This window comes from Xenopus laevis, chromosome 2S, assembly GCF_017654675.1.
Source record: "Xenopus laevis strain J_2021 chromosome 2S, Xenopus_laevis_v10.1, whole genome shotgun sequence".
Classification (NCBI taxonomy): Eukaryota; Metazoa; Chordata; class Amphibia; order Anura; family Pipidae; genus Xenopus; species Xenopus laevis.
Window position 1 is genome coordinate 138,769,711 of NC_054374.1, and position 19,996 is coordinate 138,789,706.

The following is a 19,996-nucleotide window of genomic DNA, read 5'->3' on the forward strand; positions in this document are numbered from 1 at the left end:
GGCTAGATTACTAAGGCAGCATTTGGAAGTCAGAATGGAAGATACTGTAGATGGGCATGAATAGAAATCTAAGCAATAAAAAATAAGAATGACAATTATGTATTTATAAATAGCCAACATATTCCACAGCGCTGTACAATCAATGGGTGTATCCACTGAACATACAAAGCAAAGCAAGCAATAATATAGAATATTGAAGCATTATTATCAGTGACCCCAAAAAACAAATTGTATTTCAGCAGCAGGCCACAGCAATACCCATAACAAATTTTTTAAGGGGAACTTCTGCCCCCCTGACTTTTTTCCCCCTTTTCTTCACAGAATGCCTACTGTTTGTCAGTGCAAGGCAGGCTAAACTACACATTTAAACAAGGCATAGGGTTTCTTACTTCATACAACAGTCACAAAAAATGTTCACATATCATCACGGGCTTAGTTTGTGTGGTGGGACAGAAAAAAAAGTCAATCCACAAAAAAAGAACAGAATAATCAGAACAGAATAATCAGTAAAGCACACAGCAGGAAAACTGTGTCGCTTACTGAACGAGTGTAAAAATGTGCAGTGCAGTCTCTAGTTGTTGGAGGTTAAATGCTCAAAAGGAAAAGACAACAGAAATCACGTGTCTATGAAGACATAAGGCATAAAGGCAGCAGCCCAACATAAAAAAAGATCCCAGACAGCTTTGTAAACTTCAAAATGTAACTTAAATCTTAGTAGCTCTTATTATACAGGTTTTGAACAGACATGTTTCAGCCTGGCAGCTCTGTAATTCAAGTGCAGATTCTGAAGTTACAATTTGCTACATTAGTTACCAATATTCCACAGAATTTGCTGAGAAATATATCAACTATTGTATCAATTCTAACAGCTGCATTTAAAGGGTACCTGTTGGGACAAAATGTTATCTGCGAGAAAAAAACATAATTGCGGGTCCCTCCAAAAATCAGTCAAACTAGTAAAAAAGTACAAAGTATTTATTAAGAAAATAAACAGCGGCCTGTTCACCATGTCTTTATGAATACTTTGTGCTTTTTTAAATTTTTGGAGGGACTCACAATTATGTTTTTTTCTCGTGGGTTTGCGCCTGTGGACTGGGGTGAGCTATGAGTGTGTCCTCCCCTTCTACTAATTTTTGCTTTATTATAATTTTATTTACCATGGTAGTGGCCATACTGGCTTCTGGCACCTGTTTTTCTTGTTTTTGCTTAAATGTTATCTCCAACCAAAAGTGCAGGGTAATAGAGACCGCACTCCAGTTGGGGGGTAACATTGTTTTTTTTTATTTTATTAAAAAAAATTGCCCCCCGCCAGCGCTAGGACACACGGACTGGGAGGGAGCTCCTGGTTTGCGTGTCCGTGCCAGTCAAAGCACATGTGCAAATGCACATATCGTGGCACTTGCTCATCAACATGGACATTTGTTCGGGAGTGTCCTAGTGCTGGAGGGGGGCAATTTTTTAAAAAAAAAAAAACCTGTTACCCCCAACCAAAGTGCAGGCTCTATTACCCTGTACCTTTGGTTGGGGATAAAAAATTTTGCCCAACAGGTGCCCTTTAATGGAACTCTGGGATTCTGCTCAGCAGGCACAAAGAAACTTATTAACTAATGTATAAATTTTGAACAGTTTAGATTAACATAAACTGCTTCTAAAACTTCGATATTAGAAAAACGGTCACAAATAGAAAACAGAAAGTAACTGAATTAGGGATGCACAAAATCCAGGATTTGGTTTGGGATTCGGCCAGTATTCAGCCTTTTTCAGCAGGATTCAGCTGAATTGAATTCTTATTTGCATATGCAAATTAGGGGCAGGGAGGGAAATCGCAAGACTTTGTCACAAAACAAGGAAGTAAAAAACGGTTTCCCAATCCCACTCCTAAATTGCATATGCAAATTAAATGCATATGCAAATTAGGATTCAGTTTGGTATTCGGCCAAATCTTTTGCGAAGGATTTGGGGGTTCAACCGAATCCAAAATAAATAATAATGTTTTCGGCACAATCAGACGCGCTGCAACAAAAAGCCGGAGTCAAATCACATGCGACGGAAATAAGGTAAGAGATAGAAATGTCGGATGAAGTCGCATCGTTGATCCAACGCAACACTACTGTCGGGTGCAGACGCAGCATGCAGCTTTTTGTCACAGTGCATTGGATCACGCCGAAAACATCCATGTAGTCCTACCCTCAAACTGAATAAAGTCTGTATTTCTAGTAAAGCATGCAACGCTACAGTGTTCCGGAAAAATGCTATGGGTGAAGGAGTCAAACGGGGTGGCCAAATGTATGAAAACTGAACGATAGTAGTGCATGTGGCTAAGTATCTAATGTTTTTTTGTAAAGAATTGGCCTAATAGAAATTTTAAAAAAAGTAAGACGTGTGTAAATACTTACAGATCATAAGCCTAACTGCTAAATTTTCCTATATGGATAGAGAAGTACATACCTTGGTCACTTGCTTTTCTAGAAGCTGATGATGCTTTTCAAAGAACTTTGCAAGGCTCAAAATGTCATCAACCGTTAGCATCCCAGAATGCTTGAATCGCCCATCCAAAGAAGAAACAGCAAACTGGAAACATTCACTGAGTGCCTGACATAACCAGTCATAACCAGAGGAACAGGCGCTGTCAAAAATTGCAGTCACTTCAGACAGAACTTTGCCAATACTAGGTGGTATCCCAAATTCATGAATGTCCACAGCAAAGTTTAAAAGTGCCAACCCAGCATGGCAGCATCTCTCGGTCTGTTCTAAACATCCACTTGCTTGTTCAACAACAGATCGTCCCTGCTGGAAACAGGAAGTTTTGCAGAGTCTACGGCATCTCTCCAGTGTCAGTTCCACCAAGCAGCGGGACCATGAACCAGACAAAGTACCACGTCCTAACAGGGGCTTCACAAGGAGATCTTCAAGACTCTGGTTTAAAAAACAGGTCTCTTCTTTGCTACATGGTTTGCCCTTGGGCTCAAATGCAAAAGTAGCACATCTTGCATGGCGTGATATAGTTAGAGGAGCATCCCCATGTGAAACAGATCCCTCCGTCAACATTAAAAAGCGCAGTGCATGCAGTCTAAGGCTCAGGACTTCTCTGTTGCAAGAGTTAGGATTTTGCTTTTGTTCTTGGTCCCCTGCGGCTTTCCACAAAACCTGAAAACTGCTCTTTGTGACAGCTGTGAAATCTCCTGCATTCTGCTGCTCGGAGGGGCAGCCGGTTAGAAGTCCATACAAGAGATCTGACAGATTACTACAAGCCTGAAATGAGGATTCACGTGCAGAGATGTTCTTCAGCAGGTGAAACAGAATTTTCTCCAGGTAGAATGGTGTGCATTGAGGGCTTGATGCACAGAAACCTTGGCATACCAAGGCTGCCAGGGGCACTAAACTCTGCCAATGACTCTCATGACAACTTGGATCCCCTGCCCAGTGGTTGCAGGCTCGAAGCACACGATCACAAACAACCCGCTGGTCTGGTAACTGATCAGAAGAGGAAGAATGAGCAGGGCCTTCTGAGAGACACGACTGAAATGCAGGAAGAGAGGTGACATTATAGTAGACAAGAAGTGTAATAAGAGTAATAACCTGGTGTTAGTGACGAGAACAGGAAGGGATAAAAAATACTACTTTCATTCAAAAATTATAAATTAAAACCACTGAAAAGGTTTACTATGTATTGAACAGGTCTGTGGAATTCATTTGTCTTTCATTATGCAAAACAGTGTTTAGGTGGAGAAACCCTTTAAGCCTCTCTCTATTTAAGGTTAATAGAACAATCTTATGAACTTTTTCTGAAAAAAGGGAGTAAACACTAACACATTGCTGGCCACTTATATGTGGTACCAGAAGGAAGTACCACACACATTAGTAAGTGCTCTCACACAAAATGAGAAATAGAATTTTGAATACAGACAGACCAATTGTAATTCAATGCGGATTAAAGGGGTGTTCACCTTCCAAACACTTTTTTCATTTCAGTTGTTTTCAGATTGTTCCCCAAAAATAAAGACTTTTTTCAATTACTTTGCATTATTTATTTTTTTACTGTTTTTCCAAAATCTAAGTTTTAAGTTGAATGTTCCTGTCTCAGTAATTCAGGCGCAGACTCTAAACTGTTACAATTTTGCAACATTTAGTGGAAAAATTTCTCAGCAGAATCTCTGGAGTATTAGCAACTATTGTATCAATTCTAACAGCTGCCTTTAATGAAACCTAGTGATTCTGCTCAGCAGGGACAAAGATAACAAATGTATTAATTAAATGTATCCATTTAGAATAGTTGACAGGGTCAGCGACTCCCCTCCCAGAGCTGCTTTAGAAGGTGAAAAATGACACTTTACACGTCAATATTAGAAAAACGGTGACACATAGAAAATAAAAAGTAATTGGAAAAAGTCATTATTTCTGGTGATCTATCTCAAAACAGTTGTTTGAAGGTGAACAACCCCTTTAATTAAACACCCCAAGTGCCCATGGGGGCAAGGATGTTTAGGCAGCCAAAATCTATGCATAAATAGCAGCCTTAAGGGAAAACTATAGCTTAACTAAAGAAGTAGCTAGAAATGTTGTACATTATGTTTTGGGCTTCTGTTCCAGCCCACGGCAACCAAAGAAGATACCGCAGTAGCACTTGCTCTGTTACTGAGCTTAGGGACCAACTCACAATATACAGTACACATAGAATATAAATATACTTAATACCGATAATTATTGCATGGCAGCATAAAAACCAGTGCAACTAGCATCATAAATTAATAATCAGCTCTGTAGCAACAGCTTATATTACAGGCCAACCTCATTTTCCGCTTGTAAATTTTCAACTACTACGAAGCTTAGCTTCTCAACAGCTGCTCAGAGCCCACTGAGAATGTAAGCGCTGCAAACACTTTCCAAGATGGTGACCCCTTGTGACAAGTTTGAAGTCCTGGATCATTGCTGCTATTGACAAGCTGCAACTTTAAGCTGGTGCGATAAGTTCAGTATTTTAAAATATGGAATTTTTAGCCATATTCGTTTTTAGGGTTTAGTTCTCCTTTAAGAAACATTCACTAACATGGCTTGTGTCTAAATCTCCCACCATTCACCTTATTTTTTAGCACTGTGCACAGATGAGTGAAAATACAAATGCTAGTTCAAAAATAATTACACGTGTATCTTGTAGAAGAGTAAAGGAAAACATATTCACCTAGTTGGTTATAGAACAGCTAAAATAACTGGTTGGACTTTATTACTAAACTCCCTAGCAATTAACTTGTTCCAATGATGCTGCCAATGCAAACCTAAATTTCAGCAAGCATTATTCCATAGTGTGCACATGAGGCATATAAATGGTAATTAAAAAGAACGCAGTGGGGAGGTCTCACCTTGAGCTTTGAGTGCAACAGAGTCACCTCCTCTATCGAAGACGTTAGTTTTATAAAGTCTGCTCCCTTCAAGGACTTTATATTTCCTTCCATTCCTTACCAACTGCATAAAAACATAAGCAAAGAGATAATTTGCAGATAACTGAGAAGGATTTGCAGATTGAGAAATCCCCGTGACAGAATGAATGACATACAGACAGAAATGTAGAAGTTAGAAAGGTACAGTAAATTGTAATCATGGGGCCATTGAGACAGATATTCCTGCAAGATCGAGGATTATCTGCTGTGATGAAAAATTTCCCCTGGTTGGAAAACATAACAACTGGAAGGGAGGGCGATGCACATATAAGTACATGCACTTATAGAAGTATGATCATGGGCTGATCAGTCAGCGTTCCATACAGATCAGTCTGTGTATGGCGATCAATAGGCTACTATACTTCAGTAACATTTCAGAGGCTGTCTGCTTTGAAGGGGAACTATCGCGAACATTTAAATTTAATATAAGCTTCATCATACTAAAATAAGAAATTTTCTAAATATAATCAATTACAAATCCTGACCGGTTTCTGAAATAATCAAGTTAATCTGAACTCTATTCCTCTCTTCATGCAGGAGTTGGGAGTCTGATATTAAATGACAGTTAGGTCCAATGCTGCCTTTGGAGATCACTCTTGAAAAATTGCCAGAAATATCACCACTCTATATGCAGGATTTGTACCCAAGTCAGGTTTCTTGTTAGATTTTGTTTGTGCTGGAGTCTGTTATTTGACATAGATCTAACACATCTGCTAGAAAAGGGAGTCGTCGTCCCCAAAAAATATATTGGATTTAACTGTCAATCAACATCTGACAACCAACTCTTGCAAGAAGACAGAACGAAGAGAAACAGATGCTGAAAGTGAAGATGTGAAGATGAACTTGGTTATTTCAGAAACAGTACAACATTTTTTAATTGATCATATTTAGAAAGTTTCTTATTTCAGTATGATGAAGAATATATAACATTTTCATAATAGTTCCCCTTTAACTTGTAGACCTCCCTAGTAGTGACAGGAAAGTGCCTGAGTGACACAATGTGTCTGTCAATAATAAATAATAATTTTTAAAAAAAGGTTGGCGTGCATTCAAATAGAATATAGACTAGTAAAAAATGTGTTTGCTTTAGAAATGTTACTATGGTTTATAAATAAAAGCTGCAGTGTAATCATGGGGGGAGCCATTCCAAACAAAATAGGACAGAGATTAACATGTAGATAACAGACAGCAGTTGTAGAATACAATGGTTATATTTCTTACACAGGAAAACCATGAGTCAAATGCCCTCTTACAGCCTCAGGATTATTTGTGGCTCTCTTATAGGACTATTTGTGACTCTTTTACATTTAGGCAGTGTCGGACTGGCCCACGGGATACCAGGAAAACTCCCAGTGGGCCCAGGTGTCAGTGGCCCCTCATGCTGCTAAACTTTTGGCCAATTTCATGGCCACTCCCTATTTCTATGAGAACAAAAATTGATGAAATAAGATATTTAAGGATGCACCGAATCCACTATTAGGGATTCAGCTGAATCCCCGAATCCTTGGTGAAAGAATCGGCCAAAATACTGAACCAAATCCTAATTTGCATATGCAAATTAGGGACAGGAAAGGAAAAAGTGGAAAAAATTATTATGTTGTGACGAAGTCACGTGATTTCCTACCCTCCCCTAATTTACATATGCATATTAGGATTCGGATCAGCCAGGCTCAAGGATTTGGCCGAATCCCGAATTCAGTGTATCCCTAATTATATTATGTAAAGAAAAGACTAGGAGAATAGAGGTTGAGTGAGTAGAGGAAGAAAATAGTAGCGAGGATGGGCCCCTGGTCTGAGGTTTTTTGGTGGGCCCCTGGTGTCCCAGTCTGACACTGTATTTGTGTCTCTCTTACAGGACTAGTCGTGGCTCTCTTACAGGACTAGTCGTGGCTCTCTTACAGGACTAGTCGTGGCTCTCTTACAGGACTAGTCGTGGCTCTCTTACAGGACTAAATCACTGAAACCTTTACCAAACAAGTAGAGGTGTGTAGCTAAGAACTAGAACAGATACACATTGGTTTAATTGTAAACTAAAACATTTGGCCCTATAAATCCCATAAGCTGCTAGAGGTGCAGACGAGTAAAAGTACGGAGCGATGTATAAGGTGTTTTTCCATTATCATAAACAAGCAAAGTAGATAATCGCTCATGTCAGGCCGAATTACGCAGCATAACCCATGAAGGTCCAGAGACACAGTGCCTACAACTGATAGCAAACGTGCCTGTAAACCTGCGGTTGTTCAGAGTCAGTGTAAAGCGACTACCTCTGGCTCTCTCTGGCCGATCCGCTCCTCTCTGTATTATGATTCTCTTGCCCGCGCCTGACTTGCGTTCAAATCTGCCGCCACCACAACCAACCACAGCGGCTTCCCCTGATGAGCTCAATGATCTGCGTCGCCCCGTTGCATGCTGGTTATTGTAGTTTCCTTCGACCGGGTGTAATGTTTTTCTACAGAGAGCAGGAAGTGAGGCTTTCTAGCTTTAGTCTCTGCGCTCTTTAGGTCCTCCGAGGATCTGCTTGACGTTTTCTCCTGATTTGTCATAAGTTTATTGAGGTTTCATGTTCGAAAAGATTTTGGAATTGTTTTACAGGTCTAATTTAACTTGTTTATTAATGACCTGGAGGTGGGCATTGAAACTACTGTTTCTATTTTTGCAGATGATACTAAATTGTGCAGAACTATAGGTTCCATGCAGGATGCTGCCACTTTGCAGAGTGTTGGAAAACTGTGCAGCAAACTGGAAAATGAGGTTCAATCAGAGCCGTAACTAGAGGGGGCGGGCCCTGGCGCGGGACGTGCAGACGGGCCCGCCCCCTCCGTACGGCCAGAAACGGCCGCATTAGAACAGTGGCGCAAGCTGCCAGGGGGGCCCTGAGGGGGTGCGGGCCCTGGCCCAATCGCACCCCCTGCCCCCCCGGTAGTTACGCCAATGGGTTCAATGTTGATAAATGCAGGTTATGTACTTTGGCAAAATTAATATAAATGCAAGTTATACACTAAATGGCAGTGTGTTGGGAGTTTCCTTAAATGAAAAGGATCTAGGGGTTTTTGTAGATAACAAGTTGTCTAATTCTGGGCAGTGTCATTCTGTGGCTACTAAAGCAAATAAAGTTCTGTCTTGCATAAAAAAGGGCATTAACTCAAGGGATAAAAACATAATTATGTCTCTTTATAGGTCCCTGGTGAGGCCTCATCTGGAGTATGCAGTGCAGTTTTGGACTCCAGTCCCTAAGAGGGATATAAACTAAACTGGTTAGAGGGACGGAAGACTTAAATTATGAGGGGAGACTGTCAAGGTTGGGGTTGTTTTCTCTGGAAAAAAGGCACTTGTGAGGGGACATGATTACACTTTACAAGTACATTAGAGGACAGTATAGACAAATAGCGGGTAATCTTTTTTCTATAACACCGATCATCAGACAAGAGGCCACCCCTTCAGACTAGAAGAAAAGAACATTAATTTGAAGCAACGTAGGGGGATCTTCACAGTGAGGTTGGGGAATGCTGTCGGATGATGTTGTGATGGATGATTCTGTAAATACCTTCAAGTGGGGCTTCGATGATTTCTTGAACAAGCAGAATATCCAAAGCTTTAGCGACGAGGTGGTTCACCTTTAAGTTAACTTTTATTATGTTATAGAATGGCCAATTCCAAGCCACTTTTCAATTGGTCTTCATTATTTATTTATTTTTATAGTTTTTTATTTATTGCATTCTAATTCTTTCTAGCTTTCAAATAGGGGGTCACTGACCCCCCATCTAAAAACATATGCCCTTTAAGGCTACAAATGTATTGTTATTAGGGATGCACCGAATCCACTATTTTGGATTCAGCCAAATCCCAGAATCCTTTGTGAAAGATTCGGCCGAATACCGAACCGAACCCTAATTTGCATATGCAAATAAGTGGTGGGAAGGGGAAAAAATCTTACTTCCTTGTTTTCTGACAAAAAGTCACGATTTCCCTCCCGCCCCTAATTTGCATATGCAAATTAGGGTTCGGATTCAGTCGGCCGGGCAGAAGGATTCGAATCCGAATCCTGCTGAAAAAGGCCGAATCCTGGCTGAATCCCGAACCGAATCCTGGATTCGGTGCATCCCTAATTGTTATTGCTACTTTTTATTACTCATCTTTCTATTCAGGTCCTCTCTTATTCATATTCAAGTTTCTTATTCAAATCAGTACATGGTTAATTAAGACCCTAGCAACCAACTTGTTGAAACTGCAGATTGTAGAGCTGCTGAATAAAAAGCTAAATAACTCAAAAACTACAAATAATAAAAAATAATTATAAATTGTCTCAGAATATCACTCTCTACAGCATTTTAAAAGTTAACTAAAGGTAAACAACCCCTTTAATATAAATATTTGTATATATAGTTTATGTGAGTGTATGGAGGGGTTGGTGTGTGTGTATAGGCGCTGGGTTTCATTTGGAGGGGTTAAACCTGGACCATGGACTTTGGTATTTTTCAACCGAACTTAACTATGTAAAGGAAATGTAAGTTTGAAGCCAAGTTCTAGCTATCAGAAACATCCCAGGCTCAGTTCTGTATTGTACTCTTCTTTTTAACATACTATAGTTCTATGTTGGGCAGACAGCTATAAGTAGACATATTAAATAGTCAGGCACCTGCACCCCCTTGGTTGAAATGCCACAGCAGCTACTGTGTGCAACTGCAGGTAATGTCAGAGATTTCCCACTGACTGACACTCATGCTGTGATGCATATTCCAAAAGTGTTAAAATTATTTTATGAAAAGTGGATGTTTCATAGTGATACACAGATTGAAAATTCCGGTTGACAATGAACCCAACCTGACCCAAAATCTGCCTGCAATAATTATACACACGTTCAACCCAACCCAAATTTTTCATGGGGAGTTATGACAGGCTGTGACAGTTAGAAGGGATTGGCCGGAAGGAGAAGTTGAACCCATGACCATGCATGTACAGTGGAATATCAACCAAACAAACCTTGACCAGTGGGTAGGACCGCCTGCAGGTCTACCCACCAGTAATCATTAGCTTTCTGATTCAGCAGCTCTCCAGTTTGCAATTTCAGCAATCTGGTTTCTAGGGTCCAAATAACCCTAGCAACCATATATTGACTTGAACACGAGACTGTAATATGAACCGGAAAGAGTATTAAGAGAAAATGAGTGATAAAGAGTAGCGATAATAATAAGGGGCAGATTTATCAAATAACTCGGTCAAATAATTTATGTATTATGTATTTATATATTTCTTCAAATGTGCAAAAAAAGGTGCCAACAATGACATCATCTCAAATAACTCACCACAGAATAACTCACTTTCTATTCATTCCTATGGGATTTTTGAAAATGGTGAACTCCCAATAATAAATACGATTCTAAAAACCCAATCGGAATGAATAGAAAGTGAGTTTTTCGGTGGTGAGTTCTGATCTCACATTTTGATAAACCTCCCCCTAAATGTGTAGCCTTGTGGAGCATTTGTTTTTTATATGGGCCCATAACCTCCATTTGAAAGCTGGAAAGTCAGAGGGCAAATCATTTTAATAACTATAAAAATGAAGGCCAATTATAAAGTTGCTTAGAATTAGCCATTTTGTAACATACTAAAAATAAACAACCCCTTTAAAGTTAAATATTTATTCAGGCCCCCCCAATCCTAATATGGTTAGAGATAAATGAGAACATTGTTACGGTCATTTAAACTTAGTTCCAAGAACATCCTTGACTACAATTCAGAGTTAACAAACTCCGTGCTAACTTCAAGCTAGGTTTCCAGAAATATCAGGGGCTGCAAATAAGAATTCTGCCCAAATGTAACCCATATGGCCTTATAGTTTGGAAATCATTGCTGTAGGGGAGATACATATCCCTTCTTAATTCCCCAAATTATATCCGTGTAACATTATCACCTGATGAGACTTTGGATAAAAAAAAAACATCATGTGAACTGCAATTTATACATTCTTTCGGACCATTTTCTATTTTTTTTTATACTAGAATTGTACAAAGAGCCTTGAATGACTTCAGCCATGTCACCTCTCAAGGGTCACGTGAATGTAAATATTTGTGGTTTTTAATGTCATGTTTCTCAAACTAACTAGTAGCAGCAAAATGTATGAAATTGTGGAGGTCTTCTGTGACCAGAGTTAATTGTTCCTGGTGAATAAAGTCTCTTTAAAATAAACTTCGACCCCCTATTTCGCCACCTAAAACCTACCGAGGTGTCATGTTAGCCTATGGGGAAGGTCCCTATAGGCTTTCTATCAATTTTTTGGTCGAAGAAAAATCGTTTCATCGATGGATTAAAATCCTTCAAATCGAACAAAAGGATTGATTTTTCGTTCAATCAAACTATTTGCAGTAAATCCTTCGACTTCGATATTCGAAGGATTTACATCGGCAGTCGAATATCGATGGTTAATTAACCCTCGATATTCGACCCTATGTAAATCTGCCCCTTAAATATCCAATGATTTGGTGATCAAATTTGGCTGATCTGATTGTTTGATTTTCAGTTTTGCTGGAATTGACGCTGGGTTTTTTTGTGTGTCTTTTTTATCCCCCTCCCAATTTTTTTTTATGTTTTCATGATATCTATGCCGTTTTCTCAGGTTTTTTTTGGCATTTGGAGTTTTGTTTACATGGAATATAATGTAAAATTTGGATTTTGCAGTGTTTGTGAGTATGTATATATATATATATATATATATATATATATATATATCAATCACAGTGCTACGCAATATGTTGGCGCTATATAAATACATGTTAATAATATAAGTATATATATATAAATAAACAAAATTTGGCAACTGCCTGGGTGCTGGTGCCTGGTACGTACATGTACAAAGACAAACCACACTCACAGGAATTTAGTGAAAAAACAACAAAAGTGGTTTATTTTGACATTTCAGCTCCTATACTCGAGCCGTCTTCAGGAAGTGAAAACTACACACTAGTATAATCGTATTTAACATCTATACTGGCGCCAAAACTAGATATGATGTCATCATTAGGTGTAAACAATACATTGGTAGGTATAGTGTTAATCCCAAGCACTCATGCACAAATATATCAAGTAACAAAGTGCTGTGTGTGGTTACAAACATTATACATTTATCGCTACCTGCACCCTACATGTAGAGAAGTGTGCCACAAAAAGGTGTAATGAGTGAATTAAAATACCATAACCGTAAAGCATGCTAGTGTTCTGTAGATAACACTAGAAGTTCAAATTGTCCCCTTCTATTAGACATTTTGTAACCACTTCATATGGGGTTGAATAGAACCTCTTGTTTGATAGGAGTTTGAGACTTTCATCCAGTGATTTTTATTCATAATGATTGTACGACATACAGTTTCAAAGGATGGTTTTTATTGTTACATTCATGATACAACTGATATCACATGCTGAAACTGTTGCTGCTTCACTGGTTAACATGACATTGTTGCCATTTGGTGCATTCTACTGTTTAGGATTATTTAACAAGCTTTCCTTGCTCTCTTTCAGTTTTGAGCACCCGGTGTTGTGACAAGAGCAGCTCAGCAGGTCATATTGCCCTGCAGAAAGACGTGCCATCAAGCTGGTTATCCTATGGAAGGTACAGTTAAGTGGTCTGCCTAAACGCACATTGGACTGCTGTGCAGGGAGCTAATTGTGGTCAGAGCATGTGGTTAATGGGAGAAATCAACTAGGGATGCACCGAATCCAGGATTTGGTTCGGGATTCGGCCTTTTTCAGCAGGATTCGGATTCAGCCAAATCTGAATTTGCATATGCAAATTAGGGGAGGGAAATCCGTGACTTTTTGTCACAAAACAAGGAAGTAAAAAAATGTTTCCCCTTTTCGCCCCTTATTTGCATATGCAAATTAGGGTTCGGATTGGGTATACGGCCGAATCCAAAATAATGGATTCGGTGCATGCCTAAAATCAACCCATTTGTAAAAAACAGAGTACCCCCCACCCCAGGTAGACCTCCACCTCCCTCCTCCCCCCAGGATAACTGCCCCCACGGAAATGCTCCATACTTTATACTTACCCCTCGGCGCAGATTCTGCCAGCAGAGTTGCACGGATCCATCTTCCGGGTCCTCAGTAAACTAACTGGGAGATCAGTATTTCGGCGAAGTTGGAGGAGTTTGCGACAACTGTGCATGCGCGGAATTACACAGAAATTGACGATCTCCCAGTCAGCTTACAGAGGACCCGATGGATGCGTGGAACTCCACTGGCAGAATCTGCGCCAAGGGGTAAGTATAAAGTATGGGGCATTTCTTCAGGGGGCAACTCTGTTTTTTAAAAATGGGTTGAATTCTCCTTTAAGGAGTGTCCGTATAGATTCCCCAGTTTTCAACTCTTGGAGATGAAATTTTCGAAGAGTGGTTTTGTGAACCTTGAAGTGTGCACTGGAGCGATGTATAGCAGGTTACGGACTGACGCTATAAGTATTGCTGCGGGGTTGCGAGTCTGATGTCTGCAAAGGTACGCATTGAGCGAATATAGAAGGCTCTCTCCTTGCCGTATACCTACTGAACATGGTGTTGTGTGACAGCCAGCGGAAGTGTAGCGAGGTCTGATCACTGGAGCGATAAATAAGGATTAACCGGTTAAGTCTAATGGCACGTTCCCTGTGCGATGGGCTACATGGGTGCACAAGGATTACATTAGCCGCGATCGATATTCGGGGGTAAGCAATTTGAACTTCTAGTGTTATCTACGGAAAACTAGCATGTTTTACCTTTATGGTATTTTAATTCACTCATTACACATTATCATGGCATACTTCTTTACGCGTATGGTCTAGGTAGCGATACCTACATACATATATATATATATATATATATATATATATATATATATATATATATATATATATATATATATATATATATATATATATATATATATATATATATATATATATATATATATATATATATATATATATATATATATATATATATATATATATATATATATATATATATATATATATATATATATATATGGGCCCATTTACTAACACTTGAATCACTATTATTTTTCCACGAATCTCGAAAGATGTGATTTTCCTATATTTCTAAAAAGCTCTAAAAAAATTCTAAATGTATTAAGTGAAAAAAAAAACCCCCCACAAACCCTTTAATAGCAAACTTTGCCAAGTAAAAGTTGTTGAGGTGTTATAGAAGTCAATTGGAGCTGTGCTGATCTTATTGGACCCCTTTAAATCAAATCAGACTTTAAGGGGTTTTTGGATTTGAAATTCACCAGTAATAACTGCACCGTACATTGTGAGACACTGGCTGAGTTGGACACTTTTAAACAACTCATCAGTCTACTTATCTACATATGGTCATTTATCTTGCTAGGCTTCAGCTACATATCCATTGGTTGGGCGGAAAGTAGCAAGGCATCGTGCCATAGATACATTCCACATCCCATATCTGATGTGCACATTGGCCTAAGGGCCAAATATGCTGGTTTAAAATCTCTACATATCTGGTGTATTTCACATGTTTCAAAGAATATCTTATAAGAATAAGAATGTTGCTGACACTAATAGAAGCGCTTTAAGCACATGGTTTTTAATATATTGTAACACAATTTTGGAAAGCTGCGACAGTCACCATCTTAAAACCCACTTTTCACTTGTTTAAGTTGTTTCCCAGAGAGGAATCAAGTACAAAATCAACGTTGCTTGCAATATAACATAGCTTTCTCAAGAGGGAGAAAAATAAGAGTTTGTTGAACCTTCACAGCCACAGAAAGAATGAAAGGCGTACAGATCACCCAACAATGGAATTTGCAGAAAAATAGAACCATTTTCCTGAAACATTTCTTTTACTTTAATGTGTGGCAACCTGCTTTGGTTTTGCTGTCTCTTACAGCATATATATGTTTAAAAAAAAAGACTACTCGGTTCCATTAGGTTCTGGCTCAGAGGCTGGAAGCCTTAATTCAGAGTCATTTCTCACCATTGTGAAGAGGCTTACCACACAGAGCAGGGCAAGTACCATTGTGATGGCACACAAACTGAACATGTTCCTGGTACCACTTTGGTAGTCACTGTCATGCAGTACAAGTAGCCCTAATCCAGCAAGCAGGTTTAGAGGAACTCTGAACCAGTTCAATACACCTGTCTGCTCTTTCTCTGGAATTAACCTGCGCCTCAGGAATCGCATGGCAGGAAAGTAGAGGCCGCAAGCCAACTCAATGAGCAGAAATGCCAGCAAGGACTCTGTTGGATGCTCTTGGCCTGGAGCAGTGGAGAATGTCAGCATAAAGAGTGAAAAGAACACCATAAGAATTGAGAGACAAAGGACATGCATTGGCTGCAAATGGTATTTCTTGGAAGTTGCAAGATGATACAGTGAGGATCCCACTGCACTAGCTGCCATAAAGCTAGAAAAGGCAATGCCAAGAGGTGCATTATGTGGATCCAGTACTGGTGTCCAAAGGAAGATGAATATATAAACTACACTCTCAAATAAAGCTTGGATGGTACCCAAAAGCAGCACCCGTCGATCTCTCAGAAGACACCGCAATCCATCTCCACATACTCTCCGAAAGCTACTGGTCTGTCCATAATTTTCATCCCACTCCCGTATCACTAGGACTACAGATAAAACAAGGAGGGGCACGGCAAGCACGGAGGGTGAAGCAGGACCAAGACCTAGCCACTCTGCACAGACATTTGCAGTTATTCCTGCAGCTATTGCTATGCCTCCGTTCCATTCAGCTGCCCGAGTGAAGGTGTGAGGGAGCCACTCAGCTGGAAAATCATGTTGCTCAGCGTGTTCATGGGTGTACCATGCTTCAAAGCAAGAAAAGAGTAAAGAGCTTGAAAAGCCACCCAAAACCCTTCCAGTCATAAGCACAAAATATTCTTGAGACAGCTTGCACAGGTAGCTCGCTGAGAGGAGAAGGCAAAACAGAATGCAGGATTTCCTGCGACCAAGTCGACTTGTCAGCGGGACGCTCACTAGACCTGCAAACACACTAGCCCCAAAGCCGCAGACATAGATGATTGCTATTTGTCCCTCCAGGAAGTGGTAGTGCTGGTACAATTTGTACAGGTAGGGGCCCTGCAACCAATCCGCTGCCAGAGCTGGGAAATAAGTTCTATAGAAGTCATATTGAAACTGTCGAAAGGCAGGGTTTCCCAGTGCATTGCTGGAGGCTGATGGCTTAGAATGACAGGCAGAGAACTCCAGCACGCCCCATAGAGCTAACAGCCCCAAGAGAAACAAGTATGCTGTAACCAACATTGTAATTTCATCGAAGTGGCATTCTGAGATAAATCTGTAAAACAAAAAAAAAGAACAAAATAAGGAGAGTGAAGTATTGTTCAAATATATTCTTCACATCATCTGAAGTCATTCTGCAATACACATTTCAATAAATGGAGTGCCATTCCCTAAAACCAAATCTGCCGTTTGTATTAAAGTGGACCTGTCACCCAGTCACAAAAATCTGTATAATAAAAGTCCTTTTCTAATTAAACATGAAATCCAATTTCTATTCTTTATTAAAGCATTCATAGCTGCTGTAAGCTCATTTAAAAATCTCAGCTGTCAATCAAATATTGTCTGCCCCTCCTCTATGCCTTAGGCATAGGGGCAGGAGCAGACAATTACTTTCACTTTCCATTCAGCACTACCTAGTTGTCAATGCTCTCCCCACATTCCTACCTTTCTCTTCAACGTTTAACTGTGTAGCCAGGACATGTGGATGGACATCAGGTCCCCCAATCTGGTGCACAAACAAGGCTCTAAGATGATGCAACACTTGTCTTAATAACAGTGTCCACAAAATGGCTCCTGCCTGCTTGTTATAATTATGAATTCCCAGACTGAAGGAAACAAGATTCAAATAATTTATATAGTGTAATTAAACTTCATTCTGCTTGATTAACGTGATAAAATAGGATTTTGAATAATTTTTGGGTGACGGGTCCCCTTTATAAAACAAATAGAGCAAAAAGGAGCTGGGAGAAACAACAAGAGAAATTGGAGCCCTGCAAAATGGACATAGAAAAAGAGCAATACAATACCCTTGCACTCGACAGAGTATTGGTCGTGAAAGCCTCCCAAAGCTGCTGTTTCGGGGTGTCGCACCCAGACCAGGAGTAGTGAGTGACCTGTATATCATTAATGCATATAGAATGTGATGAATTAAGCAACAGGTTCGGGGCATTCACGCTAGGACCCACTTGGTAAAAGGGTGAGCGCTGCAGGAATTAAGCCTGCATGATATTAAAGGGATACTGTCATGGGAAAACATGTTTTTTTCAAAACGCATCAGTTAATAGGGCTGCTCCAGCAGAATTCAGCACTGAAATCCATTTTTCAAAAGAGCAAACAGATTTTGTTATATTCCATTTTGAAATCTGACATGGGGCTAGACATATTGTCAAATTCCCAGCTGCCCCAGTCATGTGACTTGTGCTCTGATAAACTTCAGTCACTCTTTACTGCTGTACTGCAAGTTGGAGTGATATCACCCCCTCCCCCCCCCAGCAGCCTAACAACAGAACAAAGGGAAAGTAACGAGATAGCAGCTCCCTAACACAAGATAACAGCTGCCTGGTACATCTACAGGTGGCCATAGACGCAAAGATCCTATTGTACGAATCGAGGATTTTCAGACTGTGTGTGGAGAGTCTCGATATTTTTCGTCCAGCGGAGATCAGTCGTTTGGTCGATCAGACAGGTTTGATTTTGTCCCGACAGATCCCGCCGGAGCCCATCGCGCTCTTATCGTAATCTGATCATTCGGCCATAGGGCCAAACGTTCAAATTACCCGATATAGCCATGCCCGTTAGTGGCATATCAGGGAAAGATCAGCTCATTTGGCAATGTCGCCAAACGAGCGGATCTTTTCGTCTATGGCCACCTTAAGAACAACACTCAATAGTAAAAACCAAGTCCCACGGAGACTGATTCAGTTACATTAAGTAGGAGAAATAACATCCTGCCAGAAAGTAGTTCCATCCTAAAGTGCAGGCACAAGTCATATGACTGGGGGCAGTTGGGAAACTGACAATATGTCAGATTTCAAAATTGAATATAAAAAAAAAATCTGTTTGCTCTTTTGAGAATTGGATTCCAGTGCAGAATTCTGCTGGAGTAGCATTATTAACTGGTGCGTTTTGGAAAAAAGAGGTTTTCCCCTGACAGTATCCCTTTAATAATATTATATAGAATTGTTAGGATTTGAGCGCATTTGTGTATTGGGTTTTGGACATAAAAAGAGCAAAACAAAGACACACAGAGGGCACAGAGGAGGGTAACAAACACTGAAGGAGAGACCAGAAGCCACACTCCTACCATAATTCAAAGCAATGGGGTCCTGCCCATTTTATCATGAGTTCCTTCTTTATGAGCCCCCATAGAGGAAGATTATAATGAACAGCCCACCCCCCTGCTGTTAGAAGTTCTCTTAGCGTCATGTGACCTGTCTATAACCACTCACATTGCAGCCTTGTGCTTTTATATGATAGAACGTTCTATGACATCCTCAGTTACAAAAGGGGATACATTATCCACTACACACAGAATAACACTAATAGAAGGAGTCCCAGTACAGTAGATGTTCCATATTTGTCAGATTATAAGAAATTAAATACAAAGGGCACAGCACTGGCAGCTTTACTTGCGATCTCTGCGTCCCTTATGATACACAGAAACTCCAGTAACACAGAAAGCCTCCAGTAACTAACTACAGGCCCACACACTGACAGATTAGACAACACCCCACTGGAAAACCCACGCGTAAAACCCGTATTCGTTGTACATAATGCATATGTGTGTGTTTTATATCCTACCGCGGGACAGTGTCGCTTTTCTTTACACAGCCCGCAGCCCCGAATTGTTGTTTAACCCGGAACGAGGGTAATATCTAGATCCTGTACGCCAAACCGGAAAGCTAGGTCCCACGTCCCAAATCTCGTCTCGCGAGACTTGTGGCGTGACGACAGCGCCTATATAAGCGCAGAGACGCCTCAAGCAGCCGCCTTGTGGAAGGAAAGAAGTACTTTATAACGTAGATCGCGCAGCTCCAACTTTTGTCAGGAGAAAAATAATAAAACGGCAAAACTTTATTGTCGTGTTGGTTGGTTGCTAGCCATGGTTGGTGGCGCAAAAACACATTATTTTCATCAGGAGACTTTTATATTTAAATCATACCTCCAAACATTTGACCAATGGAATGATGGAGCTAAAATGTTTTGTCTATGCCCATTTATGACCACACCCCCTATGTACCATGTCCATTTTACAAAATTTTTCAGGTTATGAAAGGTTGAAAACATTTTTGGGAGTTTTAGTGCAATGTTTCATGTGTTATACCAGTTCTGCTAATGAAACTGAATTCCCCTTTAAGAACCAAACAGGTCTGGACTGGGCAGTCACATAGGGTTGCCACCTGGCCGGTATTTTACAGGCCTGGCCGGTAAAAATGACGGTTGACCCCAATGTTATTAATAAGGAAAAAAGATAAATATATCGGAAGGGCTGTATTTTTTTCCAGAAAAGGTGGCAACCCTACCGGCCTGGCC

General features: G+C 40.1%; 2 protein-coding genes across 5 annotated transcripts in view; both read right to left on the reverse strand.

The window, feature by feature from the left end:
* The window catches only part of espl1.S (extra spindle pole bodies like 1, separase S homeolog), a 39,123-nt gene extending 31,250 nt beyond the window's left edge, over positions 1–7,873 (reverse strand). The window contains exons 1-3 of one of the 2 annotated variants that reach the window (XM_018250157.2): positions 7,700–7,873; positions 5,358–5,460; positions 2,449–3,519 (exon numbers count right to left, since the gene is read on the reverse strand). In XM_018250157.2, the coding sequence (XP_018105646.1) occupies positions 2,449–3,519; positions 5,358–5,450 (1,164 nt within the window). In that variant the 5' untranslated portion in view covers positions 5,451–5,460; positions 7,700–7,873. Of the gene's footprint in view, positions 1–2,448; positions 3,520–5,357; positions 5,461–7,657 lie in introns of both variants that reach the window. The other variant, XM_018250159.2, reaches the window with a different exon arrangement.
* Positions 7,874–15,001: 7,128 nt separating this feature from the next.
* Positions 15,002–19,403, reverse strand: mfsd5.S (major facilitator superfamily domain containing 5 S homeolog). 3 transcript variants are annotated; one of them, XM_018247950.2, is made up of 3 exons: positions 19,265–19,403; positions 17,491–17,577; positions 15,002–16,739 (listed from the first exon to the last, which is right to left on the reverse strand). In XM_018247950.2, exon 3 carries the CDS (start codon positions 16,703–16,705, stop codon positions 15,350–15,352), a length of 1,356 nt encoding a protein of 451 aa, XP_018103439.1. In that variant the 5' UTR covers positions 16,706–16,739; positions 17,491–17,577; positions 19,265–19,403; the 3' UTR covers positions 15,002–15,349.
* Between the last annotated feature and the right edge of the window lie 593 nt (positions 19,404–19,996).

Coding starts and splice junctions, on each gene's coding strand:
- mfsd5.S (XM_018247950.2), bottom strand. CDS start 16,705: ATGTTGGTTACAGCATACTTGTTTCTCTTGGGGCTGTTAGCTCTATGG.